Source organism: Dreissena polymorpha, chromosome 4, assembly GCF_020536995.1.
Source record: "Dreissena polymorpha isolate Duluth1 chromosome 4, UMN_Dpol_1.0, whole genome shotgun sequence".
NCBI classification, from domain to species: domain Eukaryota; kingdom Metazoa; phylum Mollusca; class Bivalvia; order Myida; family Dreissenidae; genus Dreissena; species Dreissena polymorpha.
Window position 1 is genome coordinate 15,533,873 of NC_068358.1, and position 19,452 is coordinate 15,553,324.

The 19,452-nt window shown below is 39.5% G+C and overlaps 1 protein-coding gene across 1 annotated transcript; it reads left to right on the forward strand.

Moving 5' to 3' along the window:
- The first annotated feature begins 200 nt into the window (after positions 1-200).
- LOC127876336 (cAMP and cAMP-inhibited cGMP 3',5'-cyclic phosphodiesterase 10A-like) lies at positions 201-18,004 on the forward strand. Its single transcript, XM_052421442.1, has 10 exons — positions 201-923; positions 2,173-2,366; positions 2,850-3,013; positions 5,013-5,145; positions 5,656-5,798; positions 9,877-10,003; positions 11,196-11,770; positions 12,491-12,707; positions 16,807-16,887; positions 17,671-18,004. Exons 1-10 carry the CDS (start codon positions 329-331, stop codon positions 17,836-17,838), a joined length of 2,397 nt encoding a protein of 798 aa, XP_052277402.1. The 5' UTR covers positions 201-328; the 3' UTR covers positions 17,839-18,004.
- The last annotated feature ends 1,448 nt before the right edge of the window (positions 18,005-19,452 follow it).

Sequence of the window (19,452 nt, forward strand, 5' to 3'; positions counted from 1 at the left end):
AGTGAATATCAAACTATATGTATAAATTCAAGAAACATACGAAATTGTTCAAGCTTATATTTCTTATTTGAGGGGACTTATCTTATTTCGCTAAGACGATTAACAAATAACGACACGTTTGAGGAAAAATATATCAGTCAAAATCCAGTTAATGCTTCGCAGCCAATGGCGTCATAAAAATGACGTCACAAATGGAACGTGACATTCATATATTATTGACGTCAACGTCTTAACAACGGTTTTTGTTGTGTTTCGCTCTTTATCAAATCCTATTTATTTTAACAAAAACAATATACACTTACTTTTACTACAGTTAAATAAAACAATTATGAGCTCTCCGATAAGAAACCTGGTAAGCGGTTCCCGTTCCGCCGGTCTGCAGCACTTCCGGGCGTCAGAACGCTGGGTATCGCGCGTTCCGTGCACTATTACCACGGGGTACCAAGTAAAAGAGTTTTTAGCGCGATATCCAGGGATCCTTGAAGAATACTTGATTGAAAACGTATCGACAGAGTTTCTAGAGGGTATCTTGATCCGGAAGCGAGCAGAGTCGCGTAAGCCGACCGATGTAGGAGCAACTTCCGACAGAGAGCGATCGCAGCTGAAACTAGAAAGGATGTACACAGAGATTGGCATCGATAAGCTGGCGAGGAATATCTGTGAGTGTTCTTCAGACGAAGAAATTTTGGAAAAGATTTATGAGGCCGCCGGGATACTTGGAGCAATTGTGGAAGCCGAAAAACGGAGCATGTACATGACGGACGTCAATAACATCGACATGTACCGGTACGTCCCGGAGCAAAAGAGTCACCGGAAGCACGTCGGTCCCATGGGACTCAAGTTAACGGTGTCGGCGCACGTGGCGTTCACTAAGCAGAGCGTGAACGTTGCGGATCTTCCGCAAGATTCGAGGTTCCCGAAAGGTAGGATAGTGAAATAGCAGCTGGAAATGCATACCGCAAATTTCGAACTTCCAGGTTATGAAGACCTTTGTATGACCATGTATTGATTAAAATGCTATTTTCTTTGTTGAAAACATAAGTATATGTGTGCCACATTTTAAAAACTATTGTCATTGATAACATTAGACTGAATTGTATTGCGCTAAATAGTTTACTATTATTACGATTGTCGCGAAAAAGTAAGATAGTAGGATTCAATTTTAACAATGTTTATCAATATAATAAAATGACATCTTATTAATATAATCAACATCGCGATGGTCTGCATGTGTAATTTAATTTTCAAAACATGATTGTCATCCTACTTCTGTTTCCATTGGCTCATCGCAATTCCAACGAATTCCAACTTATTTCGATATACTGAAGTATATGCTCTTTTTAAGCGCAGAAAAAAATCCACAACAAAAACATTATACCTTTCGTTATACCTTTCTTTTAACATTTAAGGGATGGCAACGAATTGCAAATGTGATATTCGAATATTCGGTCATTTAATATTCAAATATTTGATCGCCTTTGTGGTAATATATGTAAAATATATGTAGATATGTATTGTTTTGAACATAGCTGCTGCAAACATGTTATTGGAACACCGTGAAACAAAACGGTGTAAATGGTTAACGCATGATGCTTAACAAACAAGTGTAACTTAAACACTAAGTGTATATCTTTTGAGAATTGGTCTCATGTTTATATATTGTAAAAAATGTCATTTCCAAATCTGTCATCAATTACTTACCTCGGACACTAATTCAAAGACATATTTGTGAAAATAAACAATGATTGATGTATATTTCATAAATTCGGCAATATTTAATTTTAAATTCTCATCAAGGTAAACAACACAAGTATGTATAATTAACGATAACTAGTACATAAAACGCTTTTATTGTCTTTGACATCATTTCCTTTCGCTTGGAAAACGTCTCGTTCTAGATTTGCCTGTGCATCCCCCTAAAACTGATTTTAGAAGAGAAGTACGGTCTTATACGATTTTTAAAACGCTTCCAGTTTTTGTTTTCGTTATCAACACAAATTAATAGATTCTACTGTGGTAACATAAACGTAATCGCATGACGAGATGGCTACATGTGTTCTTAGTTAATCTCTTTACTTGTTTTACATGAGCAAATGAGTTTCTTTTCAGTGTGAACAACTGTTTACAAAAGTATACCTTGTGCATATACATGTACGTGGCTTTCTACCACAGGTGTCGGCCTCGGGGACGACGAAGCTCATCATGTGATCGCACTTCCGGTACTATTGGAGACCGGCCGCTGCCTGGCGGTACTCGAGTTTACGAGGTCCTGGGAGCGAGACCCGTTCTCGAAGCGCGAGTACGAGATGGCACACGCCGTGCTCTGCTGGGTCGCTTCCTGTGTTCAGAAACTCAAGATGAACAAGGTACGTGATATGGCAACTGAAAAGCATTCAAAGAAAACCTGCTTTCTGTGAGAACCGGGTTTGATGCATTTGCGTATAGAATCGTCCCTGATTATCCCGTGCAGTCCGCACAGGCTAATCAAGGAAAAACCATTCCGTTTAAAATGGATTTATGCTAAGAAGGAACTTCATGAAAACGAAAAGTACAAAATTACCAAATAACTATGAAATCATTAATTATAATTTGAGATACAGGAACACTTCAATATCGTATATAGCTTTAAGCACCCACTTATATTTTAGTAAAGACTGCCACTGGCGCAAGCGAAAAGGTTGTAATTTACTGGCTTTTCTTTTTTTAAATAAATATTCAAACGTTGTCTTTGTTTGTCCACATGTTTCACTCATTTGCATGTCAATACTTTATTTGGTATCGTTATTTGGTTGTTGTATGGTTGTTGTATGATATACATGAAGATAACATGTCATCTGCCTCCCTCACAGCTTCTGAAGATCCAGGCGCGCTTAAACCAATACCTTCTGCAGAGCGCGCGCTCCTTGTTCGACGACATGCAGAACATCGACCTCCTCATCACCAAGATCATGACCTTCACCAAGGAGCTTGTCAGTGCAGACAGGTGTAGCCTGTTTCTCGTCGATCAGGTCAGGTGCGTACAGTTTCACGTGGGTAACTCCGTTGGCGTTCGGAGCAGTTTTCTAGCCAAAAGACTTTTACCAAAACTAGATGACCTCCTGTTTAATTTACGTCCCGTTATCGCGAATTTGTCACAAAGTAAGGTACATAATGAACTTCCGGTGACCTTAGCTGACTTTTGAAATGCGTCCAATGAATTTTAATATAAAATGTCCCACCGGTAGGACAAATACTTTTAGAAAAAGAAAAGATGCAATCAACAAACAGTTACCACATTTACATTAATATGTATTATTGCATAAACTCCATCTATAATGACCTCTGGCGGGGTGCAGAAAATTGGCAAAAGCAGGGCTTGAACGGGAGAAATCGTGTATTAACAAGGCGATTCACGCACCGTTCAATCCCTGTTATGTGTTTTTCATATCCATAATCTGGTCCACGCGCAGTTACTTCCCTTCTCCAGCCTTCAACGACTTTCCATGCATAAATCACAGATGGAAGTAACGTACCCTGGATAGTATTTTTTAAGGAACCCAATATATTCCAATCAATACATAAAATCATGTTTAATGAGAAAAAAAATTGACAAAGAATTATGATTTCAATATCAGAGGTGTTTTTTCATGGCTCTTTGTCAATTTTTTTCTCATTAAACATGATTTTATATATTTATTTGAACCTAAAAATATATAAATAAATAAATAAAAATACTATCCTGGGTACGTTACTTCCACCTGTGGCATAAATGGGGAACTGAATAGGCACCAGCTTTCCTCATGCATGCAGGGATAATGGCAATGACTGTTTCAATCCACTTTTCAAATTACATGTGTATACCATCTGCACTCTCTTGACAGCAGCTTAATTTTATTGGCAACGTCGGTTATTTACTCAACACTTTCAAAGACTATGCTGTAAATGAAACTGTTTATGTACCTTTAACGTTTCTGTTGTAAATTCCAAAATAATTCCTCATTTCTTACTTTGCGCGGCTGCATTTCAACTTAGCATTAATCCACTGTTTGAACACATTTTAAATCGAAAACTGCCTATCCGAAGGTAAAGCCTCGTCATTTCGGATGATGACCGAGTGAGGCATATGTAAAACACAACCTTGAACTGTATTGAATTAATCGAATTATTTTGTCGATGTCGAATGAACAAGAGATATTGTTTTCAATGTTATTTCAATTTATTTTGGTATGTGTGATTTGTTTATGCAATAATAGCGAAAATACACATTTTCTCGGACATAATCATCTACGGGCGCTCTCAAAATCCGTTCCTGCTCGAGTGTGCAGCACGAGGAACTGATTTTTCGAGCGCCCGCAGATGATCATGCCCTCGAAAACGTGTATTATCCCTATATTATAATTGACTTTGTATTTTTATGAAGTATTCGGTATAAAAAGGGATAGTGCAGTGCGTTTGGCAACGATGTAAATTGTATGTTCAGCATGATACAATTTTATCTCTATAGAAAAGGCTTAACAGATAGAACAGTTTCACACTCAACTCTCGACATCAAAACAGTTTGTGTGTACCCCTTTACATTTAGAAGATTATCAGCGTCAGAGCGTTTGTACTTATATTAATATATTTATATGTCATTTGCGGCCATTATAGCATAGTACATGCTAATTTTGGTTTTGAATTTATAGTAATGATAAGCGTTTTGGAAATCTATGAAACAGTGATGTTTTTTTGACGGATCAAAATGCAGGTAATGTTTTGATTGGTGATTCAACCGTTTACTCCCAGAAACAAACTCGCAAACTGTAGGTAAGCTTAATGTGGCTTACAACCGTTTACAAAATGGAAGGGTTGAAGCACTGTGTGCACCTTATTTAACAACTATCTAAATGTTGTTGGTCTCATCCTCTGAATTAGTTTATGAATAAATATAAACATCATTTAATTATTTAGTATAAATACGTTTAGAACAAGTACTTACGACATAAAATTACGTAAGCGATGTAAAAGTGTTGATTTACATGTCGCCCAAACAGGAAGGAGCTGGTGGCGGAGTTTTTTGACGAGGGAAAGTCGTCTGAGGACGGCACACCACTCTACACGAAGACCTCGCAGATCCGGTTCTCAGTTGAGAAGGGAATCAGTGGATACGTCGCGAGGACGGGGCTGGTGAGATTATCATTATCATCATCAGCAGCAGCAGCATAATCATCATCATCATTATCATCATCATAATCATCATAATCATCATCATCATCATCATCATCATCATCATCATCATCATCATCATCATCATCATCATCATCATCATCATCATCATCAACAGCAGCAGCAGCAGCAGCAGCAGCAGCAGCTTCATCATCATCATCGTCATCATCATCATCATCATCATCATCATCATCATCATCATCATCATCATCATCATCATCATCATCATCATTATCATCATCATAGTAATCTTATTCGTCGTCATAACGACGATTATGGCATGATTCTATGACGTACGGTGCGTAACAACGTCTAGCCTTAAACGCTCACCAGTTACCTCCAATTTTTACCGTCTTGACCTCGTTTCCGCCTTAAGATAAGCGTGTCGGTTTCTTTAACAGAACTGTAATATGTGCAGTTGCCTTTAGAAGCCGTGTATTCTATCTCTTTAGAGCCCGTGTTTCGTTTCAGAGCGTGAACATCCGGGACGCAAACAGCGACGAGCGGTTCAATCCTGAAGTCGACAATAAGACCGGATATCGCACCCAAAGCGTTCTATGCCTGCCGATTCATGGCAAGACGGGAGTGATCAGTGTAATGATGCTGCTCAATAAGTGAGTACCCAGCGTGGCGTAAAAATATATACGCTCAATTGCATGCATAATCTCACACAATAGTTTCATTTTGTTACAATATGTGAATTTGTTATCAACGTATTTCGTCAAACAGAATCATCATATTTAAATATAACGTGTACATTTTATTGTCCCCTACCGGTGAAACCGGAGGGAACTTATGGTTTGCGCTCTGTTTGTCAGTCTGTCAGTCCGTCACACTTTTCTGGATCCTGCGATAACTTTAAAAGTTCTTCATATTTTGTCATGAAACTTGAAACATGGACAGATGGCAATATGGAGATTATGCACGTCAATTCATTTTGTTCCTACGTCAAAAATTGTGGAATATATATATATATATATATATATATATATATATATATATATATATATATATATATATATATATATATATATATATATATATATATATATATAAATAAAACGCTTTTATTAAATTTGCCGTAGCTTTCGACCTCTCGGTCTTCTTCAGCGGCATTTATTTGTGAAGCATATCATGTTTAGCGGAAGTGACGTTATATTATTGAACGTTACATTGCACGCCATTTTTATTAGTCTTTTGTGTTTTGTCCATATGGTTTGAACGTCCTCAATTTACGCTTCCAAAGTTGTTCGATGGTCTTCCGGTACTCGTCTGATCCATTTAATTTTTTGAGTCCCATGACCCGGAAGTCCGCGACGCTGTGGCCGTTCGTGTAAAAGTGCTCGGCAACCGGGTCATTGTGTCGAGTCCGTATCCGGGACAGGTTAAGGAGATGTTGCTGGTACAGGGTATCTCCCGTTTCCCCTACGTATACAAAGGTCTTACATCGTTCGCAGTGTACAGCGTAGACTACATTGGTGGATTTGCAGGTGACCTCGTTCCGCACATTGTAGCTTTTGCCGGTGGTATCGCTGAACTTTTCGGCCTCCATCATGTACGGACAGATTGCGCACCTCTGCGCCCCACAAGGTCCGCTCCTGTTTGGAACCCGGAAAAACATTCGGTTGTGTTTTTTATGAACCAATATGTCTTCCAGGTTGCAGTCTCTTCTGAATGCTGCTAACGAGGGTTCAGGAAATACATTTTTCATACGATCTGAAGTGTGGAGTGTGGGCAGGTGTTTCCGGAGGTTATGGCCGACATTTGGTAGCGCTCTGGAGAAAGTGATAACGAGCGGTACCATGGAAGTACTTTTTGAAGACACCTTTGTACGCAGCAGATCTTCTCGCTTCTTGCTATCAACTTTCTTCAGTTCTGTCTCGACGAATCGGCCATTGTATCCTCGCTGCAGTAGTTGTTCTTTGATCTCATCTCTGTGTTTTTTGTAGTCCGTCTCTTCCGAACATATTCGTTTCAGCCTCACACCTAAGCCGTACGGAATGGCCTTTTTCGTAGACTCGGTATGAGACGAGTCCTTGTGCATGTAGAGGTGCCTATCTGTTGGTTTGGTGTATAAGTCTGAAACCAGCATTCCTGTTCGAATTGACATCATAGTGTCTAGGATTCGAGCTGCTCTGTTGAGTAGCGGAGCTCGAGCTGTATTCGTGGATGGATTGTATTTGCAAACGTGTGGAATGTCTTTAGTGCCTCCAAACCATGTGTCCACAAGCCTCAAACGTCATCAACGAACCGGAAGTAAGCTATTGTATGTTTATTTGATTTCGAAAATAATTCTTTCTCCCAGGCTCCCATGTAGGTCGATGCGTAGTTCATACCTAAGTGCGATCCTATGGCAGTTCCTTCATTTTGCATGTAGTGGTCTCCATTGAATGAAATGGTGTTGTTATTTAGGACAGTGTCCATCCTTATGATCATGTCGTTGGTTGGTACTTCCGGTTGCACTCGCCGATTGAGAGCTTCAGTTACTGCAGCACGGGCCTCTTCTCTTGGTACGCTGGGGTAAAGAGCCTTCACATCCAAACAAAATATGATTGTACCGTCTGGTAACGGCTGCTGTATCTGTGCTATTTTGTTTAGAAAGTCGGTTGTGTCTCTCACATACGACGGAAGTGACGTCACATGATCGCGCAGTTCATTCTCCACTATTTCCGCCATCTTCTCTGTCGGGTGATTACGGCCGTTTACAATAGTGCGGAGAGGCATCCCAGGTTTATGAAGCTTCGGGTTGCCCTGAAGCTTACCGGAAGTTCCACCGCTGCTGGTGAGATACCTTCTAAGGTCACTGTCGATCTGGCCGATTCGTCGAGACAGAACTGAAGAAAGTTGATAGCAAGAAGCGAGAAGATCTGCTGCGTACAAAGGTGTCTTCAAAAAGTACTTCCAGGGTACCGCTCGTTATCACTTTCTCCAGAGCGCTACCAAAGGTCGACCATATCCTCCGGAAACACCTGCCCACACTCCACACTTCCGATCGTATGAAAAATGTATTTCCTGAACCCCCGTTAGCAGCATTCAGAAGAGACTGCAACCTGGAAGACATATTGGTTCATAAAAAACACAACCGAATGTTTTTCCGGGTTCCAAACAGGAGCGGACCTAGTGGGGCGCAGAGGTGCGCAATCTGTCCGTACATGATGGAGGCCGAAAAGTTCAGCGATACCACCGGCAAAAGCTACAATGTGCGGAACGAGGTCACCTGCAAATCCACCAATGTAGTCTACGCTGTACACTGCGAACGATGTAAGACCTTTGTATACGTAGGGGAAACGGGAGATACCCTGTACCAGCGACATCTCCTTAACCTGTCCCGGATACGGACTCGACACAATGACCCGGTTGCCGAGCACTTTTACACGAACGGCCACAGCGTCGCGGACTTCCGGGTCATGGGACTCGAAAAATTAAATGGATCGGACGAGTACCGGAAGACCATCGAACAACTTTGGAAGCGTAAATTGAGGACGTTCAAACCATATGGACTAAACACAAAAGACTAATAAAAATGGCGTGCAATGTAATGTTCAATAATATAACGTCACTTCCGCTAAACATGATATGCTTCACAAATAAATGCCGCTGAAGAAGACCGAGAGGTCGAAAGCTACGGCAAATTTAATAAAAGCGTTTTATTTTATATAAACGGCTAAAAGCGACTTTACTGACAAGGGTTGAGTTTCATCGGTAGGGGACAATATTGCTTGGCAATCTCTTGTTTTATTTGGTCCTAGATTGCATGAAATGAGTAACAACGCCTAAAATGAAATCACAAAATGGAACAATCTAAAAATAGTTCAATATAAATAATTGAACAATTAGTATCATTTGCAATAAATAAGTATCCGTTCCTGGTTGCTCAGTAGCATGTGTCGACGCATTGCTCCCAGGACACATTTACACAATTGAGTCTTGTTCTGAGAAAACTGGTTATAATGCATGAGCGTAAAGTGTCATCCCAGATTAACCTGTGCAGTCCGCACAGGCTAATCAGGGACGACACTTTCCGCCTAAATTGGATTTTGCTAAGAAGATACTTCATTTAAACGAAAAAATGTCGTAAAAGCGGTAAGGGTCGTCCCTGATTAGCCTGTGCGGAATGCTCAGGCTAATCTGGGACGAAACTTACGCATAAAACCCAATTTTCTCAGAACACCATTCATAAAAACCTCGTTCTGAGAAAACTGGGCTTAATGCATGTGCTTAAAGTGTGGTTCTAGATAGCATGTGCTCTCCGCACATGCTAATCTGGGACGCCACTTTCCGCCTAGCATGGAGTTTCTTTTAAAAGAGACTTCCTTCAAACGAAAAATATCATTGAAGTCGAAAGTGTCGTCCCTGATTAACCTGTGCGGACTGCACACAATAATCTGGGATGATACTTTACGCTCACGTATTAAGCACACTTTTCATAGAACGCGGCTCATGTTATCTAATGAATGTCGATGGTGCATCCATTCCCAAAAAGGGATCATGTTTATTGAGGCTACACTGGATTAAAAGTATGGAAGGGTTTATTCGCCTACACATGCATTCTCCTTGATGATATTCATGTGTTATTTACTTTCATATGCGTGATGCAGTTTTTTTTTCTTGCATTTTCTGTGATAACAATTTATCGCTTATTCTTGTTTAAGTTAATGCTTAATCCCTTCATGCTTGTAAATGCTATTTTAGACAGGAAGAGAGGTTCTTTACAGAAGAGGACGAACGGTCATTCCAGAGTTTTTCCGTCTACTCTGCCCTCGCCCTCCAGTATGCCCGGATTTTCAACCAGTTAACGCACCAGCAGGCCAAGTACAAGGTACGTTACTCAAAATTGGCAAGGGCCGCATGCGCATTAAGAGTTGTTTCCTTTTCTCACTAGTACTTTATTTATTTCACACTTACACCAGTACGGGCGGATCCTGACAAAACAGTGTCACCTTACCCAACCCCCATTGCTTGCACTCAATGTATTTGCATTCCCATTGCTTGCACTCAATGTATTTGCATTCCGATTGCTTGCACTCAATGTATTTGCATTCCCATTGCTTGCACTCAATGTATTTGCATTCCCATTGATTGCACTCAATGCATTTGCATTCCCATTGCTTGCTTGCACTCCTGACAAAACAGTGTCACCTTACCCAACCCCCATTGCTTGCACTCAATGTATTTGCATTCCCAGTGCTTGCACTCAATGTATTTGCATTCCAATAGCTTGCACTCAATGTATTTGCATTCCCATTGCTTGCACTCAATGTATTTGCATTTCTTATTACATCGTACAATAGATGCTGAATGTTTTGCAAACCTGAATGAAAATAATTCAATCAAAATAATACCAACAAATTTGTGTTTCAATTTAATGTTTATGACCAAGTCAGGCCTTCCCATGAGCCGACATAGCACGTGTCCGTCCGTAGCAGTGACGGGTTAATTTCAGTATGCCAAACTCACGACAAAACTCTTTCGTGGAACGCACATGACAAATAGGCATGGAACCTTATATGATATGAAACGCGTCATGCGAAAATAGGTCTTATGCCATATGCACTTAGCGTAGCTGCAGACCAGTCTGGTCAGGGGATACACGGGAGGCGGAAAACTACAACGGGCGAGGCATGGTCAGGGATGATAACCCCAAAAAAGGGTTAGGGTAAGGGTTAGGGTAAGGGGTCGGGTTAGGGTTAGGGTTGGGTTTAAGCTAACCCAAACCCTAACCCGACCCCTAACCCTAACCCTAACCTTAACCCTAACCCTCTAACCCTCCTTTGCGCAATACCATACCATGCCTCGCCCGTTGTCGTTTTCCGCCTCCCGGGGATACACTGTCCGCTATAACGTCACACAATGTCACGTGGTAACTTTAGTGGACAGAGTAGCTCCTCTCCAGACTGCACAAATGCGCAGACTGGTCGAGAGCCGCGCCGGTCGCATCTATCATACGACCCATTTTCGCATTAAGTGGCTCAATTATCGCGAATGTAATGATCATGTTTCGTGCACTGTAGGTCGCCATGGACGTGCTTGAGTTCCATATCAAGGGTCCCGACTCAGAGGTCCAAGAGTTGCGTAAAGACCCTTACATACCAGACGACAAAATTCCTTACGCGTTCTGGAGTTTTGATTTCTTCATCAATGACGACATAGTTCCAGACCTGCCGAAGCTGTTTATCAAAATATGCACGGATATATTTGGTCCAAAACAGTTCGATTTAACCAAGCTATGTCGATTTATCATCACTGTCCGAAAGAATTATCGTCCGGTTACCTATCACAATTGGCAACACGGTTTTACAGTCGCGCATTCGCTGTGGCGAATTGTAAAATTATGCGACAACGCTGGTTTTGACAAAGTTGAGAAACTGGCGCTCATATTTGCCGGGATATCGCATGATATAGATCATCGCGGATACAACAACGATTTCTTCCGAAAGTTGCAACAGCCGCTGGCGGCGCTTTACTCGACGTCTACGATGGAGCAGCACCATTACCGACAGACAGTGACCATCCTGCACGCGGAGGGACACGACATCTTCTCCAGCCTGTCATCGGAGGACCACAGCAGACTGTTGGAACTCATCCGGTAAGTATATTGGATTAAAGATGTGCACATGTGTGTATGCAATTTGAATTAGCATGATCCGACTGTCTAGCTAGCGATGTGTTTGGTACAATTGCTCACACCTTGGCGACATGGGTTGACTTTCCAATCACGGTGCAAGTATGTTTGGTTGGTCGTCACAATACCTGAGAGGTGGAATTTTTTCCAGCTGCCCCCACCCCTACCCACATTGTGAGCATGTATTATATACCGGTAGTAGACAGAGTTACTTGGCAACACTCCGGGTCCTCAAATAAAACAGTCACGCACGAAAGGGACTAAATTACTTCGAAATACACAAGCAAAACAACTCACAAACACCACTCTTATCATTATCATCAGTAGCAACATCGTGGTTGTCGTGGTACTTACCATAAGTGATGGGATGATAAATCATATCGTCAAATAGCGGACGTTTGGGAAAATTCGTCGAAGAAACTGTATGTCTTAAAAATACCTAAATTGTCATCCGTCATCCGAAAAAATGTAAAATGTTGAAGAAATAAACAAATAAATCTATTTCAAATTCATTACCTGTTACATTTAATTGAATAGTAATTTTATTAGCCTAGTAAAATGAATGAATTTCGTGTTTTAACACGCATTTAATAAATTTATCTTATTTATTATTTGTATTTATTGCAAATTACAGTCTTGTTTGGCCATATCAAAGTAAATATCTGTATTTACTGCTGTTTGCAGATTGAACATCCTCGCAACAGATTTGTCGCTATATTTCGGCAACCAGAAGTTCCTTGCGGGTCTGTCGGCTAAGGGAGAGTTCTCATTTGAATCCAATGAGCACCGGAAGGCCCTTTCCTCCATCATCATGACGGCGGCCGACCTCTGCGCCATCTCGAAACCCTGGGAAACTCAGAGACCCACGATCGACAATTTGTACAAAGAGTTTTACGAACAGGTGCGCCATATTGAAAATCACATTATATGTGTATTGTTCTGTGAAAATTAGGCAAAATGCATCTGCGTAAAGTGTCCCAGGTTAGCCTGTGCAGTCCGTTTTAATGCTATTTTTCGTTTAAAGGAAGTCCCTTTTTACCGAAACACTAGTTAACGCGAGAAGTGTCGTCCCTGATAGGCCTGTGCGGACTGCACAGGCTAATCTGGGAAGACACTTTACGCACATGCATTATGCCCAGTTTTCTCAGAACAAGAGACATATTAATTAATACTGCCATGCCGTTACCTGCGGTTACGTAATGTTTCACGAATAGTAAAACTATGTAATCTTTTTTTAGTTTATTATCAAATTGCAATATAGCCCTTAAACAATGCAATATTTAATTAATGATAACGAAAGTTCGACATTCTCAACAATACTAATTTATTAACGCTCCATTTTAAGAGCTTTGAAAGGATTTTTAACGGACTTGCGAAACGTCACTTTTTCAAAATTGTCATTATGCTAGTATGCAAAAAGAATGTACACAATCATGAATTAATAAAAACAGGCGAAATATCACTCTTGCGCACGCAAAATGTATAAGATAACGTTGCGTTTTTCGATGATTATGAATACAAATCGGTAAATAAATAAAGCGTGTTTTTATCGAAAATTTGGAATAAAAGCTTCAATAGTTGCCAGCACGTTAAAATTTGCTTCCAAAGGTCACAAGTTCAAAACCAGAAGAGTGCAATTATTTTATTAATTTTTTTCTTGCTATCACATTTATTAAAAACTATTCCAAATATAATACTTTTGTCATTTAGACTATTCTATTTTACATTTTGAAAAAGAAATCTGTGAACAAAGCCTGTTCATGCCTATGTACATGATGTGATATTCACCATATACATGTATGTTGGCCGAGGCAGCCGATGTCAAACGTGTATTCTGTCGGCGAATGTCACGTCATATTTAATGAACCACTTCTGTATTCAAGAAGTGTTATATGACATTTTAATTTTATCTTTAGAATGAACATATCTTACCCGGTTCTGCTGTTTTGTCGATTACTTAAATGCTTATGATTTAACGGATCGCATGCATCTTTGGTTTAAACTTATTCAGTCCGGTGTCGACGGTAAATTATTGACCATAATAAGGTCATTATATGACCAAATTAAATTAGGTGTTAAACACTTGAATAGTATCTCAGATTTCTTTAAATCCGACATTGGCTTATTGCAAGGAGAAACATGTTCACCAATTATGTTTTCTCTGTTCCTAAATGATCTTGAAATGCATTTACAAAGTGATGTAAATGCTGGCATAACCATTGACCAGCTATCAATTAATATTTTGTTATTTGCCGATGATGCAGTATTATTCTCTGAATCTGCGGATTGATTACACTCGTCGTTGAATAATTTGAACGAATATTGCAATAAGTGGAATATAACTGTAAATGTTAAAAAGACAAAACAGTGTTATCTTTCATAAAGGTCGTTTGCCTGCCGGGTACAGTTGGTTTTATAATAACAATCCAATTAAAGTAGTAAAAAATTTCAATAAAGCTGCGTTTGCACTGCCGATCAGATCAACTCGATCAAGTCCGACCAAGCGGTCGGGTACTGGTCTGGTTCGGTCGGCATGAGTGATCAAGGGCGGTCGGGTAGGTCGGCATTGGTCGGGCTTTACCCGATATTTTTTGACATGTCAAAAATATCGAGTAGCGGTCGAGTAGGAAATGGATCGAGAAGCGCACGGCAAATGGTCGTGTATAAGTCGAGTAGAAGATCGAGTTGATCGTGAAGCAATCGTGTGGCGATCGGATTGACATCTTTTACACGACCTCTACCCGATACGCTCGACCTCTACCCGATTAATTTTAGATCGCAACACGATCCACTCGACCTCTATTCGATTTGATTTACATATTTATTAGACTGCTACCCGACGATTACTCGACCGTACACGATCACTTCTCGATTGCTATTCGACCATACGAGCTCATGTCACTAAAACAAAACTCACGTGCAAAACGTCGTGCTTGTCTCTCATAACCTTCTTAGAATCGGACAAGTAAACATCCAAAGATGCCAAGAAATGGCAAAAAGGCGACTGATACTGCTAAAACTAGTAAAAATATATATGATGACTAAATGGATTAGGGAACAACAATGGTTGAAGTTTTTATTCTCAAAGTTTCAATACACGACCGTTCGCGATTTTGTGCGACTGTAGTACGACCGTCACGATCTGGTCGTTTGAAGATCTGGTGGCGATCGAGCAGAGGTCCACTTGGTCGAGCTGAGATCGTATAGGGCTCGCGTATAGGTCGAGATGATCGAGCGGAAATCGGAAAGATGGTTGAGTGGACGTCGTGAATGAGTCGTGTGGGGGTCGTGTGTTATCGACAAGAGGTCGAGAAGAAGTCGTGTATACCGTTTTTAGTCGAGCTTGGTCGGTTTTGGTCGGGAAACTTTGGTGATCGGGGTGATCGAGTTGATCTAGTACTGTCGAGTAGCGGCGCCCATATACAGGCTACAAAAACGCTGTCGGCAAAAGCGCTTCGGGCGATGAACGCATTGTTTAGTATTACGAAATCGCTAAATGTACCAATTAAAATATAGTTTAATTTGTTTGATGCATATGTTGCTTCGATCCTTAATTATGGTTGCGAGACTTGGGGATTTACTAAGGCGGAAAATACTGAGCGTGTACAGCGTAAATTCTGTAAATGGCTGCTTAATGAAAAATCCTCAACACATTCAAATGCATTGTATTGCGAAGTTGGAAGATATCCGTTGTATATTTGCCGTTATTTGCGAATAGTAAAATATTTTTTAGGACTTTTCGACTTTAAATCTGCCAATCGTATTTTAAACAATGTTATTCGTAAACAATGCGAAGAAGCAAGAAGCATTACACGTTCCAAATCGTGGGCATGCAAAGTTCGAAACCTTTTACAAGAATCTGGTATTAACGCCGTTTTATTGTATCCAGAATCTGTCAATATAAACACCTTTATTCCAATTTTTCAAAACCGTTTAAAAGATACTTTTATTTCAAATTGGAGAGCGGACGTTAATGAAAGTTCATCACTGTACCTTTAAAAAGAATTAAAACCTATTTTTGAACGATCAGTTTTCTTAAATATCGTGGAGATTTCAAAATTTAGAAATATCATTGCAAAAATGCGGTTATCATCCCATAGCCTTTTTATTAAAACTGGTAGACATCAAAATATTCCCAGAAATGAACGAATATGTAAAAACTGTTCATTAAACGAAATTGAAGATTAATACCATGTTGTACTGATTTGTCCATTTTATGACAATTTGAGAAATACTTATTTGCCTAACTTTTACAAAAGAAGACCAAGTATGTTTAAATTTGTCCAATTATTGAATGAAACTAAAAAACGGTATTAATCCGTCTAGCTAATGTTTGCATCAAAGCTTTTAAACTTAGGGCTGACAATATATTAATATGTTATATCATTTTTCGAAGTGAAAGTATATTTTCAAAAGTATATATATTCAATTATTTATACGTGAATTGTTCAAGTATAACATTTTAATACTCTTTGCAATTAAGAGCCATCTCATATTGTTCTGGCATTCTCACATTAAGCCATGCTAGTATATAACTGATGTACTGTATACAATGACATGTATTGTTGACGCATGTGAATTTGTTTTTTCTGTTCGTATTGTTGTGACGATGAGCTGTAAATGCTTAAGTCGTAAATAAACATTCTGTTCTATTCTGATCTGGTTATTCTGATAATATAGTTTATAGTCGTGTAGCTTTTTTCGTTCGATGTAATTAATAAGTTAATAAATATCCATATATTAATCTTTAAGTTTAAAGTTTCAATAGTTGAATCTGTTTGAAAAATCAGTTTCTGTTCGATGCAATATATGTTTAATATGTTGGTCTATTACTGGATAAAAATCAATCGAAGTTGAAAAAAGTGTGTGTACGCTTTTCCTCGATAATTTGAAAAATATGTAAAGTAATAAAATAAGGATTATACTTCGCTATTTAATGCAAAAAACATTTATAAAGAAATCCCTGTTTAATTGCAATGTCGACTTTCACTATTCTACAGGGAGATATCGAAAAGAGAAAGGGTTTCAAACCGATGCCGATGATGGACCGACTTACACAGGAAGAGGTACCGCAACAGCAGGTACGTTGCTAAATAAAGGAAACTTGCAACATGCGGATGTTTATTTTGTTTAACCCCTTTATGCCTAGTGGACTATCCCATCCTTCTAAATTGGATCAATTTATTTCCAAAATTAGGGATGTCTTGTAATTTTTTTCTATATTTAGAATATTTCTCACAGAAATTCCATTCAGCATTATGCGGCGTCTCATCTGCGTCTACGCTGTTTGCCAGGGCCTTTTTTCTAGACGCTAGGCATAGATGGGTTTAAGAGGAACACGTCTATAAATGCGCGAATCAGCACTCACAGATACGTAAGCTAGTATGCTGATCACGGGATTTAATGCTTGGCTTTACGCTAAGCTATCGATGTCATCATTAATACCGACACCTTTTCTAATTTGTACATGGGCCATGCACTGTGTTAGGAAACCGGAGAAAATCGTACACGTCCGGGATGATGTCATCCACCCAAAATCACCGAGTTAAAAACTATTAAATGAAATGAAGTGTGGTTTGTTGGCTAACTGCAAAATAACTGTTTCTTCATATTTGAAACGTCTCCTCTTGCTCCAGTCAAGTAGTTGCGAATCGGTTCCAAATCTATATGACCTTCGTCTCCACTAAAGCAAAAACATTTCTTAATAGCCAGACGGTCTTATCATCCTTCTCTGCACCACTGGTGATAGGGGCTTTTGACTTACTGTGAACGATAAATTATCAAAACATGAACAAACAAGATAAACGTCTAAATAAAACTATAAATAAGAACGTTCATCTCACATTATTTTGATTTTTGTTCAGATTGGTTTCATCGACTTCATCTGTAAGCCCATGTACACGACTCTCAGCGCGATACTGCCGGAAACCATGCCTCTCCTGACCGGATGTTTGGAGGTGAAGGAACGCTGGAAAATTGTCATCTCCGAAAAGGAGACGAAAAAGTCAACACTCATCAAATCGAATGTTTAGTTTCCAATACTTCTTGAACTTTTATTCGAATGTTTGCTTATTTTTTATGAAAATTAGAACTAATTATTTGATATTTGTAAATTGTTCAACATAAATGTATTTGAAATACCCAATTTTGGTTAACTTCCAATTTGGAAATAAAACTCAAATGAAACTTTATGTATTAGTTGGTTGTGTTTTCCTGAATCGTACATGACGCGAAATATTGTTATATACCTTGCGTTACGTGTAATACATGCCAGAACCAGTGAATTTGACATAATATAGATTAAGATATACGGATATTTTGTTTGATTGAAACAAAACTTATACATGAATACAACTGTTAAACTTTAAGCGTATGAATTCTAAGCCTGTAGAGTTTCCAAACTTCGATTGCTCCAAAGATAACAATAAAAACTTGAAACATTTCACCTACCGGTATGCGTTTTCGTTAGAATTTCGTACGTCTTTGCTACACTTCTGTTTCTCCTTAAAAACAACAAACTCATGTTTGCAATACCAGACGAGACGTTTATTTGCGGGACACTGTGCAGCCAAGTTCAACATTGAATACCTACATGACAAGATTTATAACTACAAAATGTGAACCGACCGGCCAGGAAAAACCAGAGACGGTTAACGCTGGAATCCTGTGCTCGTTTGCCAATTGTCGGAAGACAATACGAATGTCGAGCCTCATTCATGTGTCTGGTTTCATATACAAATCAAAACATATACAATCACAACAAAAAACAACAACAAATTTTTCTTAGCACATAGAACTAAAATAAAACCTGTCCGCACTGACTGAAGACGCCTGGTAGAATGAACTCTACACAACATAATCATACGTTTGAGATCCTCGTGCAAGACTGACCAATCATTTTATTACTGTAAAACAGTCTCGTTTCGCGTAAGACAAATATTTCACGCTATACTATCGAAACGCGTGAAATAAAAAATTTTGACTGTCGTCCTAAACATAATGTCCGTTATAATTGACATGTCATTCTGCACACAATTAAGCACATTTGGTTGGGAACTCGATCTAATGTAAATGTGTGCAACCTCCGCACGAGATATGACTGATATCGAGCTCTATTATGTATTCCGCTATTGCACACAATATAATTATGCCCACGCTTTTTGAAAAGCGAGGGGATATTGTGGTTATCTCCGCCGTCTGTCCGGTTGTCCGTCCGTCCTGGCCACTATCTCCTCCTACACTATTAGCACTAGAACCTTGAAACTTATACACATGGTAGCTATGAGCAAATGTGCGACCCTGCACTATTTGGAATTTTGATCTGACCCCTGGGTCAAAAGTTATGGGGGTTGGGGTGGGGCCGGGTCAGAGGTTTTCACTCATTCTTTTAGGTTATTTTACATTAACTTCTTCATTTCTACACCGATTTACTTCAATTGACACTGAACCTCTCTTATGACAATAGGTCAATCTCAACTATGCATGGCCCCATAACCAATCCAGGGGCGCCCCGCCCACATAGACCACACCCACCCAAAATTGCCTTTTACTATAATTTCTTCCTTTCTACACCGATTCACTTCTAATTGATACTGAACTTCTATAATGACAATATGACAATACGGTCAATCTCAATTATGCATGGC

Excerpts from the sequence above, each read along its gene's own strand:
- LOC127876336 (XM_052421442.1), top strand. The coding sequence starts at position 329 with ATGAGCTCTCCGATAAGAAACCTGGTAAGCGGTTCCCGTTCCGCCGGT. Across the intron at positions 2,367-2,849 it reads AGAAACTCAAGATGAACAAG|CTTCTGAAGATCCAGGCGCG; the intron begins GTACGTGATATG and ends CCTCCCTCACAG. Across the intron at positions 10,004-11,195 it reads ACCAGCAGGCCAAGTACAAG|GTCGCCATGGACGTGCTTGA; the intron begins GTACGTTACTCA and ends CGTGCACTGTAG.